Here is a 23,753-nt window from a genome sequence, read left to right on the forward strand (position 1 = left end):
TAGACGAGTCGGTGGGTGGGGCTACTGGATTAGAGGAGTCGGTGGGTGGGGCTACTGGATTAGACAAATCGGTGGGTGGGGCTACTGGATTAGATGAGTCGGTGGGTGAGGCTACTGGATTAGATGAGTCGGTGGGCGGGGCTACTGGATTAGACGAGTCGGTAGGTGGGGCTACTGGATTAGATGAGTCGGTGGGTGGGGCTACTGGATTAGATGAGTCGGTGGGCGGGGTTACTGAATTAGATGAGTCGGTGGGCGGGGCTACTGAATTAGATGAGTCGGTGGGCGTGGTTACTTAATTAGACGAGTCGGTGGGCAGGGCTACTGGATTAGACGAGTCGGTGGGCGGGGCTACTGGATTAGATGAGTCGGTAGGCGGAGCTACTGGATTAGCGAATAGAGGCGCTGTATAGCCGGTGTTTCGTTGCTCACTGACGTCGAGATGAAGCACAGGACCATTTTCTGGGCCTGGTGTCTATAAAAACTTTTCTTTGACTAACAAGGAAGATTTGGATCTGAAATTTAGAGGATATTCTTTGAGGATCTTCTATTACCATGACCTTTTATATATCAAAAGCCTGCTGGGGAAAAAGTTGAGTTGATTCCTCAATTCATCAGCTCTTTAAACAGGACAATACTGCAGCAGAATTAGATTTGGCTGAACAGTCGTTCTGGAGGAAACAGTGATGTTATCAGCTTGTTTTAATTTATCATAGAGAGACAACGTTGGCAGATCAGACCATCTGACCTGAGATCAAGGTTTATAAAGCGCCGTCACACGAAGGCCGTTCATCCGGCAGATCCCACATCTGACCTGAGATCAGTGTTTATAAAGCGCCGTCACACGAAGGCCGCTCATCCTGCAGATCCCACAGCTGACCTGAGACCAGTGTTTATAAAGCGCCGTCACACGAAGGCCGCTCATCCTGCAGATCCCACATCTGACCTGAGATCAGTGTTTATAAAGCGCCATCACACGAAGGCCGCTCATCCTGCAGATCCCACATCTGACCTGAGATCAGTGTTTATAAAGCGCCATCACACGAAGGCCATTCATCCTGCAGATCCCACATCTGACCTGAGATCAGTGTTTATAAAGCGCCATCACACGAAGGCCATTCATCCTGCAGATCCCACATCTGACCTGAGATCAGTGTTTATAAAGCACCGTCACACAAAGGCCATTCATCCTCCAGATCCCACGTCTGATCTGAGACCAGTGTTTATAAAGCACCGTCACACGAAGGCCATTCATCCTCCAGATCCCACGTCTGATCTGAGATCAGTGTTTATAAAGCACCGTCACACGAAGGCCATTCATCCTCCAGATCCCACGTCTGATCTGAGATCAGTGTTTATAAAGCGCCATCACACGAAGGCCGTTCATCCAGCAGATCCCACATCTGACCTGAGATCAGTGTTTATAAAGCGCCGTCACACGAAGGCCATTCATCTGGCAGATCCCACATATGACCTGAGATCAGTGTTTATAAAGCGCCGTCACACGAAGGCCGTTCATCCTGCAGATCCCTCATCTGACCTGAGATCAGTGTTTATAAAGCGCCGTCACACGAAGGCCATTCATCCGGCAGATCCCACGTCTGATCTGAGACCAGTGTTTATAAAGCGCCGTCACACGAAGGCCGTTCATCTGGCAGATCCCACAGCTGACCTGAGATCAGTGTTTATAAAGCGCCGTCACACGAAGGCCATTCATCCTGCAGATCCCACAGCTGACCTGAGATCAGTGTTTATAAAGCGCCGTCACACGAAGGCCATTCATCCGGCAGATACCACAGCTGATCTGAGATCAGTGTTTATAAAGCGCCGTCACACGAAGGCCATTCATCCGGCAGATCCCACGTCTGATCTGAGACCAGTGTTTATAAAGCGCCGTCACACGAAGGCCGTTCATCTGGCAGATCCCACAGCTGACCTGAGATCAGTGTTTATAAAGCGCCGTCACACGAAGGCCGTTCATCCAGCAGATCCCACAGCTGACCTGAGACCAGTGTTTATAAAGCACCGTCACACGAAGGCCATTCATCCGGCAGATCCCACGTCTGATCTGAGACCAGTGTTTATAAAGCGCCGTCACATATCACAGCTCAGTCAGTGCTGAAGGTCAGACACGCGTCCCCTGAGCATTGCCCTCGAGCCTCTTATCAGTGCAGTGTGATGAGAGATACACCAGGGAGAGTCTTATCTTTATGCCACGCTCTGACCTTCATGCCTTCTCTCCGACAGAAGCGATGCGCTGGAGCTCAGGGTTTACAGTGTCTGCTTGCGTTTGAAGAGAAAGCTGAGTGATTGTGCTGACTGAAAAACTTTGATATGTTCTACTTTTGGTATTCTCCTTTTTTTGTGCCTAAAGATGTGCGTAGCTAGCCTGACAAGCCAGAGCCACATCAAGATGTTTGGTCTGGAAACTCACCATTGACGGCTCAATCTGAGGGGCGGGATAAACGGCTGTCTGTCAAACTCCCTCTGCACGCGATTGGATAGCGCTACAGCTGAAGCCTTTTCTCAGCTTTCAACTAAAATATCTTCATTTGTGTTCTGAAGATGAACGAAGGTCTTACGGTTGTCCAAAGACATGAGGGCGAGTCATTAATGAAGTCATTTTCATTTTTGGGTGAACTGACCCTTTAACTCAAGTCTTCCAGAGTCGCGGTCAAAACCGATTCGAAAGCCCACCGTTCGCCAGCTTTTGTGTTTACATGTCGCATACAAGCGCAACTCGGCCGTCATTATGTTAAGCTCCGCCCACCGACTCTATACACGATGCGATTGGCCAGAACAGAGTTTGGCTTTTACAGCTCAGAAGTGTATTGAGAGTCGGTAGACGACACTCGCGGCAGATTAGATTTGCTAGATTTCTAGGCTAGTGCACAGCTAGATAGATAAGAACAAAGGGTTACACATTCAATATCAGACAAAGACTAATGACAAGACAAGGGACACCTGTGGACAATGATTAACCCATAAACCAATGACAACATGACACAGGAAACAAATGAGGGCATGGAGTCATTCCTCTCAAAGTTTGGATCAAAAAGATCCAATAAATGCCATAAAAGCATTTTAAAAAGAACTAACCGAGTGTCTAATCCCAATCTAAGCCTTCTGAAGAGACACGATGGCTTTATATGATGTATATTTTTAACACAATGCACTTACTTTTCAAATGATTGCGAGACACGTGAAAACAACATGAGAGTGAGTACATGCAGAATTAAAATGTTTAGATGAGCTAAACATTTACAGTTTAGGAATAGTCTTTTTGACACCCTTTCTTGCTAGTTTGATATTTTCTACTTTTGGTATTCTCCTTTTTTCATGTCTAAAGATGTGCACAGCAAGAGAGGACAATGAGAAATGATTCAAACCCAGGATGTCTCTATATAAAAGCACACTTATCACGTCAAGTCGACTTTATTTCTACAGCGCTTTATACAATAGAAATGGTTTCAAAGCCAGTCACAGCAATAAACAGGAAAATAAACTTCATCAAATATGAGACACGTTCAAATTATATAGTTCGCTTTTCTTTAATGTCAGTTATGTAATTCCCGTAATGTTACCTTGTGACTAACCCCATATCTCTGTAATACATACACCATATCGACAAACGTTTTGGGAATACACACACATAAGCTCCCCATTGTTAACCCGTGGGGTTTAATCTGGAGTCGGCCCACCCTCTCTAACAGCTCCAGCTCTTCTGGGAAGGCTTTCCTCAAGGTTTAGGAGTGTGTTTATGGGGATTTCTGCCCATTCTTCTAGAAGCTCATTTGTGAGGTCAGGCACTGATGTTGGACGAGAAGGCCTGGCTCTCAGTCTCCGCTCTAATTCATCCCAAAGCTGTTCTATCGGGTTGAGCTCAGGACTCTGTGCAGGCCAGTCCAGTTCCTCCACACCAAACTCCTCATCCATGTCTTTATGGAGCGACGCTTTGTGCACTGGAGCGCAGTCATGCTGGGACAGGAAGGGGCCGTCCACAAACTGATCCCACAAAGTCAGGAGCGTGAAATTGTCCAAAATGTCTTGGTGAAGCATTAAGAGTTCCTTTCACTGGAACTAAGGGGCCAACCCCCTGAAAAACAACCCCACACTGGAGGTCTGGAGCTGTTGACTCTGCAGAAAGTTGGAGACTTCTGCACACTGTGACCCTCAGCATGCGCTGACCCCGCTCTGGGATTTAACACTTCGTGGCTGAGTTGCTGTTGTTCCCAATGGCTTCCACTTTGTTCTAATCCCACTAACAGTTGAGCGTGGAATATTTAGTAGTGAGGAAATGTCAGGAATGGACTTATTGCACAGGTGTCAGCCTATCACGGCCCCACGCTTGAGTTCACTGAGCTCCTGAGAGCGACCCATTCTTTCACTAATGTGTGTAGAAGCGTCTGCAGGCCGAGAACTGGAGTTATACACGGATTGAACACCTGAACTCAGGGATCTGGAGGGGCGGCCCAATACTTCTGGCAGTATAGTGTTAGCTTGTCCTGTTGATATCTGAATAATCTGTCGATGATGGAGAAGGAAAGCGTTTGGAGTGCTAGCACTGGCTAACTGTCACTCAGTGTAGGACGAATCAGAGAGATTTTATTCAGACAAAGAGAACAGGAACAAACCCCCACTGCGACTCTGAGAATGCTAGTTCTCCATCTATAAGACCGTGTTCAGAGTGACTGACAGCTGTCAGTATTCGTGACGAGCAGCAGGTGATGATGTCACTGGAACAGCTGTCTCTCGCAGTAACAAGTGCCCTTAAAAAAAAGAACAACACATTACCAGCTTTTGTTTATTCAGCGATTTACTCCTCTTCCACAATGAAGTCTCTGAATCGCCCTTATTTGAGGGCTTTTCTCCTCACGTGATTTATTTATGATTTGATTAATTTAATGAACATGTTTAATCGAGTGCCAGTTCCTCCTGTGATGTTTAGAGGTGTGTTAGTATGGATCACATTGTCTCGCCCTTGTTTATGCCGTCCATCCTCTCAACCCTTCCTTCATCTCTTTCTCATCCGTGTCCGATCAGTGAGTTTTGAATTAGAGTCCAGCCGCTCTAATCAGGTGCAGATTTGAGGCTCTTGGTGTGCGCCAGGCAAATTGCTTTTTGACACTTTAGTTAGGTTGGTAATGCAGAGTCATTTACTGCAGACACCATGAGCATTCTTCCCTTTTCACAGACTCGGATGGAAACTGCTTTACACTAGAGAAAATGGTGTGCTTTAAAGTCAGAACAGGAGATTTGATAAGTAGGGTTCACGTTTTGTATCTTATTCTTGTCCAGAACAATTTCCTGGAAGACTCGGTTTATGTCTGTGTTTAAGTGGACGGCAGAAATTTGCTGTTTTTCTCAGGATGTACAGGAGCATTTTACCCTGAAATCCATGATTACACTTGAATAAATCTGAATCTGATGAAGCTCATAAACTTCCAGACAGCAACATAGGCTGCATTTACACTGCAGGTCTTGATGCACAATTTCGATTTGGTGACTATAACGGATTTTTTTGACGACCCGCTTACATCATCTTTTCAAAAGCGACCCGTATCCGATATTTGCATTTACACTGTACACTAGCAAAACAGCCCAAGACGTTCTTAACCGGTGAAAGGAAGTAAAAAAGCGCGACATGCAATGGTCGCAGACAAAATGTTTTGCTGTCTGCACTGTTCCACACATCTTTAAAGTCGGCAAAACATTTCTCTCTTAAGGCGGAGAAAAAGAGGAGAGCCCTTGACTGGGTTGCCATGTTTTTACAACAAAACCCGTCCAATTGCAACTCAAAACTGTGTTAAAGTAGCCCAATTCCACATGAAAACCGTGGACTTGGCAACACTGTATCGCAGTTTGTGAGTTGAGAACTGCAGTTTGCAGTTCACCTGATTTGACGTCATTCGCCTCCATCCTTTTTTCAGTCATGTACGACTCGCATATACTGGGGAATATCCGATCTGACCACTTACATGGCAGACGCTAATGCACGCATCCGAATCATATCGGATTTATTACCACATATGAGTGAGGCCTGAATCCGATCTGAGGATATCAGAATTCATGCGTTTTTTTACTGCTTACACGTTCACATGTCATAACCGATCTGAGTCACATGAGAGGAAAAAAATCGGAATTGGGTCACTTGTAGGGATGGGACGAAATATCGTTTGACGAAATATCGCGATACAAAACGTGACGAAACGCATCGAGGTCGAAAAAAATGGATCGCGAAATAAAGATAGATTGGACTGCTGCATGATTTGCGTAGTATATAAATAATTTAGTGTATTGTATATATGTGTGTGTGTGTGTGTGTGTGTGTGTGGGGCAGACATAACAAAACGCAGCGCGCATTTTCTGTCTGATCTGAGTTTGATCTGAGCCCGTAGTTGGAAAAAGTGAGAGCAGTCAGACAAAGGATGTAGCAGCAAACATTAATAGAGAAAGAAAATGGTTGACATTAGCATTAATATTCTAAACCAAAAATGCAGTTATTGCCTACATAAACTACCATATTTTCTGTTTAACTTTTATTAGACTCCAGAAAGAAAAGGGCGTTTTTTTCACTGAGCACATTCTCTGCAGTCTGAGCGCGATGCACTGCAGCTCACTCTCGCTCATGTCTGAGGTAAATCATTAACACCATCACCCCGCTTACTGGACACGTGTTTTATTGAACTAAATACATTACAATCGGCTAAAACGAATGCACAGGTTACTTTCCTGAACAAGCGCGCTCCCGAGTCGTCCGTGTTCTTCACACTGTCCACGTGAATCGCGGACCAGTTCGACGCGCACACGCAAAGGCAGTTCAGTAGGGAATGCGGATCTCTTAAAGGGGCCGCACTATATTCCTACTCGTGTAATATGGACCTCCTCCAGTTATGGTGTGGTTCTGGTTCGCTCACTGGTACACTTTAACAATTTTTCATACGAACTTTGCCCTGTTCTGAATTAAACTGCCAGTGTAAAAACTCCCTTTATATTGTTAAAATGAGAGAAATCACTACTTACTCATTATTTTTAAGTTTAGGCTTAAGAGACATGAACAATTTCTTAGATAAACATATCTATGACCTTTGATATGTCTATTCTTCATGCTGTATTGATTATTATTGAATAAGTATGGTTTCACTAATAATAAATGTACATTTGCATAAAGAATGCATATTTGTCCATACCTATGTTGATTAGAGTATTAAAAACTTAATTTAAACTTAATTTAAGAGACATTTACAATTGCTAAAAAGGTGTGATTAAATTGGAATTAATCGCGAGTTAACTCATGACAATCATGCAGTTAATCGCGATTCAATATTTTAATCGATTGACATCCCTACAGTGCCCTCCACAATTATTGGCACCCCTGTTTAAGATGTGGTCGCGGACTTCTAAAAATTCTCCTTTTTTTTAAAACAACATAGAACCAAATTGCAAAAAAAGAGAAAAATCCTACCTTTCATTTAAGTACATTACTTAGGTGGTAAAAAAAAATATCACAGATTTGGAAAGAAAAAATAATAATTTGATATCGTATCGTGACGTATCGTATCGTAACCCTGGCATATCGAGGTGCATCGTATCGTGAGTTTAAGTGTATCGTCCCATCCCTAGTCACTTGAACCATGCAGTGTAAACGAGGCCAGATCAGACCCATTCCTGGTGTGTGTTGAATCCACTTGTACCAGATGTGGTCCTGATCTGGGCCGACACTATGCCCCGTTTACACGGCATGGTTCAAGTGACTAAATTCTGATTTTTTTCCTCTCATGTGGCACAGATCACTTCCTGCCAGACCTCAGGGGCCATCATGTGCTCGTCAGATCAGACAACACTTCAGTGGTTGCCTATATAAATCATCAGGGGAGTCTGAGGTCTCGCCCCTTGTATAAGTTGGCACGTCAGATCCTCCTTTGGGCCCAAGGGAAACTGCTTTCTATCAGGGCAGTTTATATCCCGAGGATCCTGAATCAGGAAGCAGACATACTATCGAGGCAGGGGACGAGGCCCGGGGAATGGAGACTTCACCCCGAGGTGGTGGAGCTCCTGTGGAAAAAAAGTGGGAAAGCAGAATTAGAGCTGTTTGCTCTGGGGCTGGATGCCATGGTACAGAATTTCCTCTTCAGAAGTTACATACGTGGTGGTAGTTGAGGAGATTCCCCCCTTCTATATGTAAAGCGCTTTGGGTGTCTAGAAAAGCACTATATAAATGTAATGAATTATTATTATTATTATTATTATTATTATTATACGTAACCGAGACGCTCAGTGCTGTTGCTGTAATTGTAACAGAATTAACACAATAAATAACTTTTGGTTATCGGCACATAAACATGCAAATAATCAGTATCGGTTATCGGCACATAAACATGCACATAATCAGTATCGGTTATCGGCACATAAACATGCAAATAATCAGTATCGGTTATCGGCACATAAACATGCACACAATCAGTATCGGTTATCGGCACATAAACATGCACATAATCGGTAGCGGTTATCGGCACATAAACATGCAAATAATCAGTATCGGTTATCGGCACATAAACATGCACATAATCAGTATCGGTTATCGGCACATAAACATGCAAATAATCAGTATCGGTTATCGGCACATAAACATGCACACAATCAGTATCGGTTATCGGCACATAAACATGCACATAATCGGTAGCGGTTATCGGCACATAAACATGCAAATAACCAGTATCGGTTATCGGCACATAAACATGCAAATAATCGGTATCGGTTATCGGCACATAAACATGCACACAATCAGTATCGGTTATCGGCACATAAACATGCACATAATCAGTATCGGTTATCGGCACAGTAACATGCAAATAATCAGTGTCGGTTATCGGCACATAAACATGCAAATAATCGGTATCGGTTTTTCGGCACATAAACATGCACATAATCAGTATCGGTTATCGGCACATAAACATGCAAATAATCGGTATCGGTTTTTCGGCACATAAACATGCACATAATCAGTATCGGTTATCGGCACATAAACATGCAAATAATCGGTATCGGTTATCGGCACATAAACATGCAAATAATCAGTATCGGTTATCGGCACATAAACATGCAAATAATCGGTATCGGTTATCGGCACATAAACATGCACATAATCAGTATCGGTTATCGGCACATAAACATGCAAATAATCGGTACCGGTTATCGGCACATAAAAATGCAAATAATCGGTATCGGTTATCGGCACATAAACATGCAAATAATCGGTATCGGTTATCGGTTATAAAAAATCAATATCGTTCAATCACTAATAATTTCATAAAAGCAGGTTGGAAAAAAAGCCGAATACAGCGAAAGTTTAATCTATCAACTAGCTCCGCTTCACGTTGCTCTGATTGGTTGTAGCGATATCCAATGGCGTGCAGCAGGAGTTTGACGGACAGCCGTTTATCCCACCCCTTGGATGGTGAGTTCCCAGACCCAATGTAGGTTTGGCTTGTCAGGCGACTGTAAAGCTATATATATTGTGAAGCACTATTCAAATACACTGAATTAAACAGACTTGAAATGACACCAGTCCGACTGAGTCCTGTTCTAGTATTCAGATCTCCAGGGAGTTTGTCAGTGTAAATGAATGTCAGTTTTAACTGTGTAAACGCCGCCGCGTCAGCCAACCTGTTCTAGATGCGCTTAATGAGCTGATGTTTAAATGAAGCTAATGAAGTGACATTAACAGCTGCTTCTCATGTGGCTTCAGAGGACGAATACAGTGGAGAATCACTGACAAACGTGACGGTAATGAGACATAACGTGTACATATGATGCTGTATAACAAATTCAGATAATTTTACATTCTTACCGCCAAAGCATCTGTGTTCAATGAAAACATTTAAAAAAAGAAAATAGTGCAAAACAACATGCGCAGGCAACTAAGCCTAAAAAAACTAAAAAGAACCAGAGCAGCCAACCAGAAAATGACCCGCTTGTTTAAGTTTCTCACGCCCACACAAACTTACCTAAGTGTTAACACTCGTCCCGGTATTCAACAGGCACGTCTTTCCGTCTCACACACTCTCGGTGGTGTGACCCGTGAGGCACGTGGAGGTTGAATAAGTGCTTGCTGTTTCTGAAGTAGACATTATATATTCATACACATGAAGAGGCTCATTATCATCATCTGACAATCACTGACCCTTCAGTAAATGGTTTGGCGTTCAACACGGCTGGATTTGTTCAGTGCGGCCGGTTGCTCAATATTAACATACCCTTTTGCGGAATTAATAATGAATTTTGTGGCTATATTAAACATGAATAAATTGAGCTGAAATGAGTGTAAAACTACACTGAAAAAAATGCTTTTCTTTCTTAGTATTTGTGTCTTGTTTTCGTCCAAACATCTAAAAATTCTTAAAACAAGAAGTATTTACTAGACAAGCAAAAGTAATTGTCTTGTTTTGGGAAAAATAACTCCAAATGAAGAGAGTTTTTGCTTAAAATAAGATAAATAATCTGCCAATGGGGTGAGAAAAATAATCTTAATTCAAACAGAAAACAAGATTATTCTCCTCACCCCATTGGCAGATTATTTTTGCTCACTTTATGCAAAAACTCTCTTCATTTTAAGTTATTTTTTTCCCCAAAACAAGACAATAATTTTTACTTGTCTAGTAAATGTTTCTTAATGTAAGAATTTTTGGTAACACTTTATTTTAAGGTTCAGTTATTAACTATTAACTAGTTGTTTATTATCATGCATATTACTATGATATTGTCTGTTTATTAGCACTTATAAAGCTCATATTAATGCCTTATTCTGCATGAGTTTATTCTACATCCCTTAATCCGACCCAATACCTAAACTTAAACGCTACAAAAACTACCTTACTAACTATTAATAAGCAGTAAATGAGGAGATTATTGAGGCAGAAGTCGTAGTTAATAGTGAATATGTGTTCCCCATACTGAGGTGTTACTGATTTTTTTTTTTTTTTAGATATTTTGACTAGAAACAAGACAAAAATACTAAGTAAGAAAAGCATTTCTTCCAGTCAATAAATGTGTGCACATCAGGTTGGCTGAAATGGGTTTGGGGGTGTGGTTAAATGGATGGGAGGGGTCTAATTCAGTGGCAGAAGTAATTTACAAATGAGGAGAATCGCAAGTGGTTAAAGGAATAGTTAGCCCAAAATAAAGGCTGATATGCTACGCCGAGAGATGGACGATGAGTGTTTAATTGTGAGCCCTTCATGCGGGCAGTTAAATTCTCTCTTCAGAAATAATGGGCAGGTCTTAGTGAAGGGCGACGGGTCAAGAGCAGCAATCAGGCTTTCCAGACAGTGACTCCATTTTGTTTCAGATGAGATTAGAGCAGCGTTGTAATATAAACATCAGCGTTCGGCACAGATCTTCATTAAGATACATCAGCGTAACGAGAGATGATAGAGTGTCTGGAACCGAGAATGAGTTTGTCTCACCGAACATGTCTGGCTGAGTGATTGTGCTGTTTTCTTGAAACATGACTTTTTTATGTTTTTTATTTTACAGTTTTCAGCCGGAGTGCTGTGTTCACTGGTCTCCAAAGGCTGGTTAAAACTGCCCCAACAAATGGCACAAGTGATTTACCATCAGAGCTGGACAGTAACTCAGCTCATTTACTTGAGTCCTGTACTGAAGTTCACTGTTTGAGTCTCTGTGCTTTACTGGAGTATTATTTTTTCTGTAATCTTCTGACTTTAACTTCACTCCATCTGAAAGACAAATATCGTCCTCTTTACTCCACTACATTTCTATCAAGGTCCTCCAAGTCGAAAGTCGTTTCTGTCGCAGCTTTGAAAGTCAGTGATGATTTTTTTCTTCTTTAAAAGGTGTTTGGGTTTTTGCAGAAAGCCTTTCAGGAATCACTCTTGTAGCGTCTCGTGAAGTTCAATGATTTCACAGCATTTATTAAACACTGATTTATAGTTTAGAGCAAAATGGAAGAAGACGGTTCTTCGGCACAGTGTGTGGCCATGGCCATAACGAGTATAAGTATTAATAAGTATGTTTCAGTTTTCTGAAAAGATAAAAGTAAAGCTGGAAAATATCAGATGTGTGTCAGTGTATTGGATCCGTGCATTCGGCCTTAAAGTGACAGCAGCTTTGTAACTTTTCTACAAGTATTTAAATGAGTTTAAGTTAGTCGTCTGCTAGTGTGTCAGATGGAGCGTCACTGACTGGCTTAAACCATGATGGCATAATGTGCATTTATACAACTATAATACAATAATGCGGCGACATAAAGAAGGAAATTACTTTTGATACTTAAGTCCTTTTGAAAACAAATACTTCTGTACTTTTACTCCAGTAAAAATCTGTTTTTACAACTTTCACTTGTAATGGAGTAATATTTGACCAGTAGTGCTTTTACTTTTACTCAAGTAATGAAGTTGTGTAGTTTGTCCTCCTCTGTTTACCATGCAGTATTTTTACACTGAACAGAAACGCCTGAAGACATTTGAAACACCAAAGGCAGGGGTGAAGAATCTCTCAAACCTCAGATATTAGTGTCTGCTCAGATGAACAGATGAATGCTGAAACTCAAGTCAACTTTATTTATATCGCGCTTTTGCAATGCCGATTGTTTCAAAGCAGCTTCACGGTGTTCAACAGGACAATAATGCAAGAAAATTTCATTTCGTTCTGGAGAAAGCGACGATATCATCTCATTTCAATTTCCATATAGTGTCAATGTGGGCACATCAGTGATATAGTTAATTTAGTAATTCATTTTATTTGGATATTTAGTTGAAAACTTACATTGAAATGTGGGTGTCCCCAACTGAGTAAGCCAAGCCAAAGGCGACACACTGCAGAAAATGCTCCTTATTTAGTATTTTGTTTCTTGTTTCCAGTGGAAATAAGATTATTTTCTCACCCCAATGGCAGATCATTTTGCCTGATTTAAGCAAAAACTCACTTCATTTTGATTTGGTATTTAAGAAAACAAGAAAACATATGTCGTTTTACTCATCTAGTAAATGCATCTTGAGTTAAGAATTGTTAGATATTTAGCTAGAAACAAGAAAAAATTACTAAGTAAAGAAGAGCATTTTTTGCAGTGCAGTGGCAAGGAACCAAAACTCCATCAGAGCATGATGGAGAAAAATAAACATTGGGAGATGTATCTCAGATATATGACGCTGTCTGGTTGTGTTTCATAAGGCTGTCGCTAATCAAATGTTCCCTTTTGTCTTGTAGGTCTGGAGAATGCTGCGATCTGGAGGGCGGTAGAACGTTCCTTCTTCCTTATGTGAGAATAATGGCGTTTGGAAGAACATGAATTGCAGATAAAGACTCAACCATGAGCATCACCAGTGGTCCACTAGACACCAGATCACTTCAGCACGCCTTACCGTCTTCTTTAGAAACAGCATCCTGAAAGAAACCTCAATCACAGTGCTTTGAAACCTCTTCTTCAATTGAGAGAGTTTCCTGAATCGGCAACCTTTTATCGCTCATTCACCTCCAGTCTGTGCCTGATGCACAGACCAATGGAGAGACGACGGATAGAGTCTGGATAAAGAGGAGCAGGGCAAGAAAGAAAGAGAAAGCAAAAGTGAACAATTGGCCCGCCAACCGTTGGGACTTCAGCCGTTTGCATCTCTGTCATCTCAGAGAAGGCGTTTTTTTGAGCTTGTATTATCAGCGCAGGTGAGATGAAGTCTCGGTGTTGGTCCATTCTCTGGCCCTTGCTGTTAGCTGGACTTTTTCGGTCAGCGAGGGCCCTTGAGTTCGGCGGGGCTCCTGGCCAATGGGCTCGTTACGCTCGTTGGGAAGCAGGATCGATTGGGGAGCTCAGCTTCAGCCTGAAGACCAATGTGAGCAAGGCTTTGGTTCTGTATCTGGATGACGGTGGGAACTGTGACTTCCTGGAGCTTCTAATTGCCGACGGACACCTACAGCTCCGATTCGCAATCCACTGCGCCGAACCGGCCATCTTGCAGATGGAAACCCGCGTTAACGACGACCGCTGGCACATGGTCCTTCTCACCCGAAACTACCGCGAAACCATGCTGATGGTGGACGGGGAAACCAAAGTGGCGGAAGTCCGTTCCAAACGCAAAGAAATGGCCGTCGTCAGCGACCTTTTCGTGGGGGGCATTCCGCCGGACGTACGTCTGTCCGCCCTCACGTCCAGCACGGTGAAATACGAGCCTCCGTTCATGGGATTGATCTCCAATCTGAAGGTGGGCGAGATGCCTCCCACTCTTCTCAACAGCAACGGCATTCACAACGATCTGGAGTATCTGTGCACCAAGCAGAACCCTTGCCTCAATGGAGGATACTGCACCATCCAGTTCGGCGAGGTCCAGTGCGACTGCTCACACACACGCTTCCGAGGAAAATACTGCAAAGAAGGTAAGCCTCAGCCAGGGGGACATTTACTTGAGTCCTGTACTTAAGTTCACTGTTTGAGTATCTGTGCTTTACTGGAGTATTATTTTTTCTGTAATCTTCTGACTTTAACTTCACTCCATCTGAAAGACAAATATCGTCCTTTTTACTCCACTACATTTCTATAAAGTTCCTCGAAGTTGAAAGTCGTTTCTGTCGCAGCTTTGAAAGTCAGTGGATGATTTTTTCTTCTTTTAAAGGTGTTTGGGTTTTTGCAGAAAGCCTTTCAGGAATCACTCTTGTAGAGTCTCGTGAAGTTCAATGATTTCACAGCATTTATTAAACACTGATTTATAGTTTAGAGCAAAATGGAAGAAGACGGATGTCCAAATGCTCATTTAGTGGAGTATTCACATAAACAAAGTTGATTCTGTCTTCAGTGAAGGTGAACAGTGTGAGAATATCAGATGTGTATCAGTGTATTGGATCCGTGCATTCGGCCTTAAAGTGACAGCAACTTTATAAAGAGCTTTGTATTTAACTTTAGTATTTAAAAGAGTTTAAGTTAAGCCCAATTCGCACGTGATTAGTATTATCTGGGGAGCTCTGGTGATTTGTAATAATCGCTGAGAATGTCTGTGATCTTAATCCTGTGTGAATCGACCATGTCTGTAATTTGTAAAGTAAAAATTCCCCCGCAAATGACCTCCCATATTTCGCTGAACACCGAGGTCCTGTGATAATATATGTCCCTGTGCGAATCGGCATCTCTGTGATTTGGCTATTATTAGGTGGATTGGATATAATTTTTGCGAAGTTTTTGTTTCCTGTGCACATTTCTATCTTTATCTTTCACGGAGAATGGAGGCTGCGTTCATAAAGTGCACCGTTATGAATTCCTGCACGGATTATACCTGCACTTTAGAATGAGTACCAGTTTCAGAGCAAACTGCTTGAATGGTGTGTTTAATATTAACATCAATACTATTCTTAATGAAAAATAAAACAACAGAACAGTAAAACGACAAGCTCGTTTAAATGGGCACTTTTACGTTTAGCTTTGAAGCTGAATCTGTCGTCGTATATCGTCAGCTCCTCACTCGTGATGAATGTAATCTGACTCCGGCTCAGTTCAGTTTTTAACTGTAGCGTCTGTTCTCTAACTGAACAAAATAATTTCCATGACTATAAAACAATCAAAACTATATCGATACATATGACTGTTTATGATTTCATACAGCTATATCTATAACAAAAAAAAAAAACATTCACCAGTCTTGACATCATATCCGGGAGATAAGTCAGTACATTAGAGTAAAATCACAGGCTTTGCTTATCCGGTGCGAATGTGCCGCAAAACTCAGATGTGGGAATCATTTCTAAATCACAGAGATCCTGAGATAACACTAGTCCTGTGCGAATAGGGCTTTAGTCGTATGCTAGTGTGTCAGATGGAGCATCACTGACTGGCTTAAACCATGATGGCATAATGTGCATTTATACAACTATAATACAATAATGCAGCGACATAAAGAAGGAAAATAGTTTTGATAGTTAAGTACTTTTGAAAACAAATACTTTCACTTCAGTAAAAATCAGTTTTTACAGCGTTCACTTGTAACGGAGTAATATTTTCACCAGTAGTACTTTTACTCGAGTAATGAAGTTGTGTAGTTATTCCACCTCTGGATTTGATTCACATTTAGCCTGTGTGATTTTAAGAGCTTTATTCTTCTGTTCATGGCATTGGTCAGACGTGCTGATAAACCCTTCCAGAAAGGGTCCGAAGAGTTTCTCTTTCTCCCAGAATGGAACCCTCCTTTAGAGAGTTCAGGTTGTTCTAAGTTAGATGAATCACTGCTTTTTATATTTTTTTCTCTTATACAGCAAAGTTTCATTCAATTCTTTCCCAATCGCTCCCCCAATTGTCTTCAGTTCCAGAAAGCAATCCAGTTTCTCGGGGCGAGATCCATTTTGTACTCGTCTACACTCATCTGTTACTCTCTCCTCCAGACTCATTGTCCTCTGTTTCTGTCTCTCCTCCTCTTCGTCTTATCTGTTCTTCACCTATTATCTCAGCCAGTTCTTTTTTTTCATTTCCACACTCTTTCTGTCTTTTGTTGGTTGGCTTTTTGAATCATGGCACCATCGGCATTTCAACTGTTTCCCGCTAGACCAAAAGCACAGCCATCAAAACGGTAGTGATCACAACATGCTAGTCAAATGCACATTTATATATATATATATATATATATATATATATATATATATATATATATATATATATATATAGAGAGAGAGAGAGAGAGAGAGAGAGAGAGAGAGAGAGAAATATAATTTTCTCTTGTGCGAAATATGCTTGGAAATAGCTCATGTATTTTCTGAAGGACAGCACATAAAAATAATGTCTGATATTTGTATAAGGGTAATAAACTTAGGAGACAAAAAGGTTATTAAAACGTATGCACTCAACTATATACATATTACACCAGTCAAACGTTTTAGAACTGATTTTTTAATGTTTTTAAATAAGTCTCTTCTGCTCACCAAGGCTGCATTTATATGATTAGAAATACATAAAAAGCTGTAATATTGTGAAATATTATTAAAATATACAAAACTGGACTGTTTGACTGACAGACGGACAGACGGACTGACTGACTGACTGACTGACTGACTGACTGACTGACTGACTGACTGACTGACTGACTGACTGACTGACTGACTGACTGACGGACTGACTGACTGACTGACTGACTGACTGACTGACTGACTGACTGACTGACTGACTGACTGACTGACTGACTGACTGACTGACTGACTGACTGACTGACTGACTGACTGACTGACTGACTGACTGACTGACTGACTGACTGACTGACTGACTGGTTGGTTGGTTGGTTGACTGACTGGTTGGTTGACTGACTGGTTGGTTGACTGACTGGTTGGTTGGTTGGTTGGTTGACTGACTGGTTGGTTGACTGACTGGTTGGTTGGTTGGTTGGTTGACTGACTGACTGGTTGACTGACTGACTGGTTGGTTGACTGACTGGTTGGTTGGTTGGTTGGTTGACTGACTGGTTGTTTGACTGACTGGTTGGTTGGTTGGTTGACTGACTGGTTGGTTGGTTGGTTGACTGACTGGTTGGTTGACTGGTTGGTTGGTTGGTTGGTTGGTTGACTGACTGGTTGGTTGGTTGGTTGGTTGACTGACTGACTGGTTGGTTGGTTGACTGACTGCTTGGTTGGTTGGTTGGTTGACTGGTTGGTTGACTGACTGGTTGGTTGGTTGACTGACTGGTTGGTTGTTTGATTGAATGACTGACTGGTTGGTTGGTTGACTGACTGGTTGGTTGGTTGGTTGACTGACTGGTTGGTTGTTTGATTGAATGACTGACTGTTTGGTTGGTTGGTTGACTGACTGGTTGGTTGGTTGACTGAATGACTGACTGTTTGGTTGGTTGGTTGACTGACTGACTGACTAACTGACTGACTGGTTGGTTGGTTGGTTGACTGACTGACTGGTTGGTTGGTTGACTGACTGACTGGTTGGTTGGTTGGTTGACTGACTGACTGACTGGTTGGTTGTTTGATTGAATGACTGACTGGTTGGTTGGTTGGTTGACTGACTGGTTGGTTGGTTGGTTGGTTGACTGACTGGTTGGTTGGTTGGTTGGTTGACTGACTGACTGGTTGGTTGGTTGGTTGACTGACTGGTTGGTTGGTTGGTTGACTGACTGGTTGGTTGGTTGACTGACTGGTTGGTTGGTTGTATGTAATATTTTCGACCCTTTGCTTCTGTTAAGCCACTCAAAGTCTTTAATGTATTTAATGAGACGGGGGTGAGATTCTGCTGTGCATTTTTCCATCTGTTTGTCAGAATGTTTCTCCCTCTTCAGTTTTGGGATGTGAGTCAGAGGCCATGGAGGTTTGATACCGCTTGCCTTTCACCAAAATGCAGCTCTGCGGGAAGCATTTGTCCTTTTGAGAAAAGATATTTAGATGTGTTTTCCTTTGCTCGATGTCTATGTGTTTGGGAAAATGTGAAGCGGCTTGTGGGCAGAGACTTGAGTTATCCGGTCTGACTTTCTGCGAATGACACAGCGGGAATAATCTCATTAAACGTTGTGTGAGTTCTGTGTTGGTTTCAGCATTAGAGGTTTATTTCCCTGGGAAATCTTCAGCAAAGACTCTATTGTTCTAGAGTTCCCCCTTCAGGGTTTAGATGAGGTGCTGTTTGACGAGCTAGAGGTCCATTTTTCCACTTTCCATTGAAGTGAAGGTCAATTTGGTGACGTTAGTTTATGCGGCTAAATGTTAGTATAAACTGCTTCCAAAACATTTATTATTTTTTGCAAATTTCTACACTGCAAAAAACGCTTTTCTTACTTAGTATTTTTGTCTTGTTTCTAGTCCAAACATCCTATAGCATCCTAAAATTCTTAAAACAAGAAGTATTTACTAGACAAGCAAAAGTAATTGTCTTGTTTTGGGGAAAATACCTCAAAATGAAGAGAGTTTTTGCTTAAAAAAAGATCTGCCAATGGGGTGAGAAAAATAATCTTAATTCAATCAGAAAACAAGGACACAAATGTGTATAATGCCATGGGTATGACACAGGTATTACAGGAGAGGGTGAAATATGAGGACATTACCCATGGCCCCACTTTACAAAAGGCTTATAAATCACACAGGAGGAGTTTTTATGAGAAAGTAAAAATGCAGAATGTTTCCTGTGATGGGTAGGTTTAGGGGCAGTGTGTGTGTGTGTGTGTGTGTGTGTGTGTGTGTGTGTGTGTGTGTGTGTGTGTGTGTGTGTGTGTGTGTGTGTGTGTGTGTGTGTGTGTGTGTGTGTGTGTGTGTGCGTTGCAATGCATCACACATTAGTTTAGCACGATGAATAACTTACCTGTACAAGCATGCGTTTTCCTGATCAATTTTGAGCGTCCAGATGGTATAATCAAACGTGTCTTGTGGAGCGCTCTTGGAGTGTGCATTTATTTGTCTTTTTTAACTGTTGAAAGCAGAGCCTGCGTGTCAATAAAATAGCTTGCGCCCTCTATAGGCAGCAACTAGTCGATGTCAAGCTTAAAAGCGTCATGACAGAGCATTAAAGTCGACTAGTCGGTGCAACCCCTAATTTGCAGTAATGTTTGCTGACGCTAGCGGTGCAGAAAGGATTGTTGTTGGTTAATGCAAATGCGTTTGGGCTCTGAATGGCTGCTTTATGTTGCTTCATGTGTGTTTTCATCCCAGAAATGAAGCGGCTCTTCCAGACGTGAGCTCTCGGGCCTGCTTCTGTAATTGCAGATGTAAAGTCAGATCTGCGTGGAGCAGGAGGGCGAGAGATTAGGGTGCACATTAGGAGCGATCCGTTAAACGACACGAGTGATGTGCAGTGGCTCGTGCTGATTGGATTAGAGCGGGTTTATGAGCAAATGTCTCTGGTGTAAATTACTGGCAGATGGCTGTGTTTAACATCTACACGAGGACCAGCTAAACCAGAACCAGATGTAACGTTAGGCTCTTAATGTAAATATTATAAATATAACCACCGCTCAGCTGTTGTTGGAAAATATCTCTGGACTCTGAACACACACACACACACACACACACACACACACACACACACACACACACACACACACACACTGCCCCTAAACCTACCCATCACAGGAAACATTCTGCATTTTTCCTTTCTCATAAAAACTCCTCCTGTGTGATTTATAAGCCTTTTGTAAAGTGGGGCCATGGGTAATGTCCTCATATTTCACCCTCTCCTGTAATACCTGTGTCATACCCATGGCATTATACACATTTGAGTCCTCATATGTCACACACACATATACCCCCCCCCCACCACCACCACCACCACCACCCACACACACACACACGTGTCCTCATGGGTAAGCTCCGGTTCACAGAGATGGCCAAGTGTGGAGGACATTAAGGACATAATGCATCACTGAGATAATTATACCTCCGTCCTTCTGCATTATGACTGATAATATCCACTGCTTATGATGGAGACGCACCAAAATAAATCAATTTAGACAATTTAGTCTCTAGGCCGACGTATATAGGCATCATTATTACACTGACATTCATGTAGCATCTGCTTTAATCCAAACAACACACAAGCCATTCATCCTGAAGATACGTGAGAAAACGGCCAGGAGTCATGTAAGTATATATATATATATATATATATATATATATATATATATATATATATATATATATATATATATATATATATATATATATGTTCAAATATATAGAAAATATTGAAATATCGCAAATGTAAATGTGGCAACGGTATGCAATATCCGAATGATTTTAATAATCTCTGTTTCAGGTGTTAAGATTAGACTGGGCACACAAGTGCTACTGATCTGATTTGCTTGACTATTAAACTATTAACACACACACACACACACACACACACACACACACACACACACACACACACACACACACACACACACACACACACACACACACACACACACACACACACACACACACACACACACACACACACACACACACACACACACAGATATGATGTCAAAATGGGTTAAAGAGGTTTTAAAGTGATCATCATAGATCATAGGATTATTCCCCTCCACAGCGTTACTAAATCAAACAAAATAACGTAATATGAGCAACAGAAATCAGCCATTAATCCGCACACGTGGGAGTGTGTGAGGCGCTCGCGGTGACGACCTCCTCATGCTCAGAGTATGGCTTTACTAACAATAAATGTACAACTCATAAAGCATGCAGGATTGTCCATAGCCATGCTGATTAGAGTATAAAAAACTTGAAATATATTAATTTAAGATTCATTTACAACTGATACAAATGTGCGATTAAGTTGTGACTAATCGTGGGTTAACTCATGACAATCATTCGATTAATCGCGATTAAATATTTGAATCAGTTGACAGCCCTATAATATAAATATATATATATATATATATATATATATATATATATATATATATATATATATATATATATATATATATATATATATATATATATATATATATGTATTAGTGCTGGGCAACGATTAACATGTTTAATCACGATTAATCGCAGCATGCGCAAAATTCAATAATGAATACAAAAGTGCTGCTAAATGAACAAAAGTGCAATAACTTATGGTTGCAAACACTTTAAACAAATAAGGTGCTTTTTACAGCAGTTAAAAGTTAGTAACAGTTACAATATTTCTTGTAAATATCAACTTAAACATTAATTTAATCAAATTAAATTAAATTGGTGGTATAGATATATTGATTGTGTAGTAATATTCTCATCAGTGTTCTGTCAGCTTTAACATAGGCCGACTTAAATCTGCATATTTGTGATATTCACCCCAGGGCGTTATTTCATTTTATAAAGTTATTTATATTTGGGTTATTTAATTTTATAAAGGCCATTTTAAAAATTGTATTAAATGTATGCATCATCTTTCATGTTAAATTCTTACATTTGATTAATAAATTCAGTTATTATAGTAAAGACACTATAGGCTGTTACCAATCAAATTAAATAATTTAAACTGTGAAAAATACAGCTGCAATAAATAATGTTATAAGATTGATGATCTCAATAAAACATGCAATCATACTTTAAACATAACCGCCAATAGGGGGCAGCAAGTGATCGTCTTCATGAGTGAGTCATTGAGTCGATCATTCAAATGATTCATTCAAAACACTGAATCATTCAGTAACAAAACACTGAATCATTCAGTAACAAAACACCGAATCATTCAGTAACAAAACACCGAATCATTCAGTAACAAAACACTGAATCATTCAGTAACAAAACACTGAATCATTCAGTAACAAAACACTGAATCATTCAGTAACAAAACACCGAATCATTCAGTAACAAAACACCGAATCATTCAGTAACAAAACACCGAATCATTCAGTAACAAAACACCGAATCATTCAGTAACAAAACACTGAATCATTCAGTAACAAAACACCGAATCATTCAGTAACAAAACACCGAATCATTCAGTAACAAAACACTGAATCATTCAGTAACAAAACACCGAATCATTCAGTAACAAAACACCGAATCATTCAGTAACAAAACACCGAATCATTCAGTAACAAAACACTGAATCATTCAGTAACAAAACACCGAATCATTCAGTAACAAAACACCGAATCATTCAGTAACAAAACACTGAATCATTCAGTAACAAAACACCGAATCATTCAGTAACAAAACACAGAATCATTCAGTAACAAAATACCGAATCATTCAGTAACAAAACACTGAATCATTCAGTAACAAAACACCGCGCTGAGTGTTGCTTTCCTCTGGAACTATTTTCGTCGGTGAAATGGAACAAAAAAGGTTGTTTGGATCTAAAATGTAAGTAACTTAATATGAATTAGGCTACTGTTTATTGAACTAGGCTACACCATTCATGCGACACAATTCAGGATTGCAAAGTCGACTTGTGTTATTAACAATATCATAAATCATAAATATCCACATCTACAGAAAGCTCAGTTTTCCCCCAGTGTGTTCCTTCTGTGAGTTTATATCGCTGCTCAGTGGTTTTGATTTCTCCACGAATGTCTCTCAGAGACGGGCAGCGCGAGCCTCAACGCGACTAACGTACCAGAGGCAGAGATACACTCATCAATCGCTGTTTACATCGAATATAATAAAAACAACCAAAAAATTCTCACGTTTCTGGTTTTTTTTATATTTTATTTGTCCCAGATAAAGAATGTCAGCCCTTGGCTTCGGCTACAGACAGCGCTGTACTCTCCTGACCAATGGTTTGTCTGTGTGTGTATTCTCCTGACCAATGGTTTGTCTGTGTGTGTATTCTCCTGACCAATGGTTTGTCTGTGTGTGTATTCTCCTGACCAATGGTTTGTCTGTGTGTGTATTCTCCTGACCAATGGTTTGTCTGCGTGTGTATTCTCCTGACCAATGGTTTGTCTGTGTGTGTATTCTCCTGACCAATGGTTTGTCTGTGTGTGTGTTCTCCTGACCAATGGTTTGTCTGTGTGTGTATTCTCCTGACCAATGGTTTGTCTGTGTGTGTATTCTCCTGACCAATGGTTTGTCTGTGTGTGTGTTCTCCTGACCAATGGTTTGTCTGTGTGTGTATTCTCCTGACCAATGGTTTGTCTGTGTGTGTATTCTCCTGACCAATGGTTTGTCTGTGTGTGTATTTAGAGGCAGTGAGCAACGGCCTTTCAATATAATAATAAATAACTGCGTTAATGCACGATAAAATAATTGTCTGTGTTAATTAATTAATGTGTTAACGCGATAATAACGCATTAACTTGCCCAGCACTAATATATATATATATATATATATATATATATATATAT

The 23,753-nt window shown here is 41.0% G+C and overlaps 1 protein-coding gene across 8 annotated transcripts in view; it reads left to right on the forward strand.

Moving 5' to 3' along the window:
- Positions 1-23,753, forward strand: part of nrxn2b (neurexin 2b) — a 474,027-nt gene that overhangs the window by 55,162 nt on the left and 395,112 nt on the right. For all 8 annotated transcript variants that reach the window (XM_067447624.1, XM_067447626.1, XM_067447625.1 and 5 more), the window contains exon 2: positions 13,228-14,388. In XM_067447624.1, the coding sequence (XP_067303725.1) occupies positions 13,686-14,388 (703 nt within the window). In that variant the 5' untranslated portion in view covers positions 13,228-13,685. The remainder of the gene's footprint in view (positions 1-13,227; positions 14,389-23,753) is intronic.

Source organism: Pseudorasbora parva, chromosome 1 (genome assembly GCF_024679245.1).
Source record: "Pseudorasbora parva isolate DD20220531a chromosome 1, ASM2467924v1, whole genome shotgun sequence".
Classification (NCBI taxonomy): Eukaryota; Metazoa; Chordata; class Actinopteri; order Cypriniformes; family Gobionidae; genus Pseudorasbora; species Pseudorasbora parva.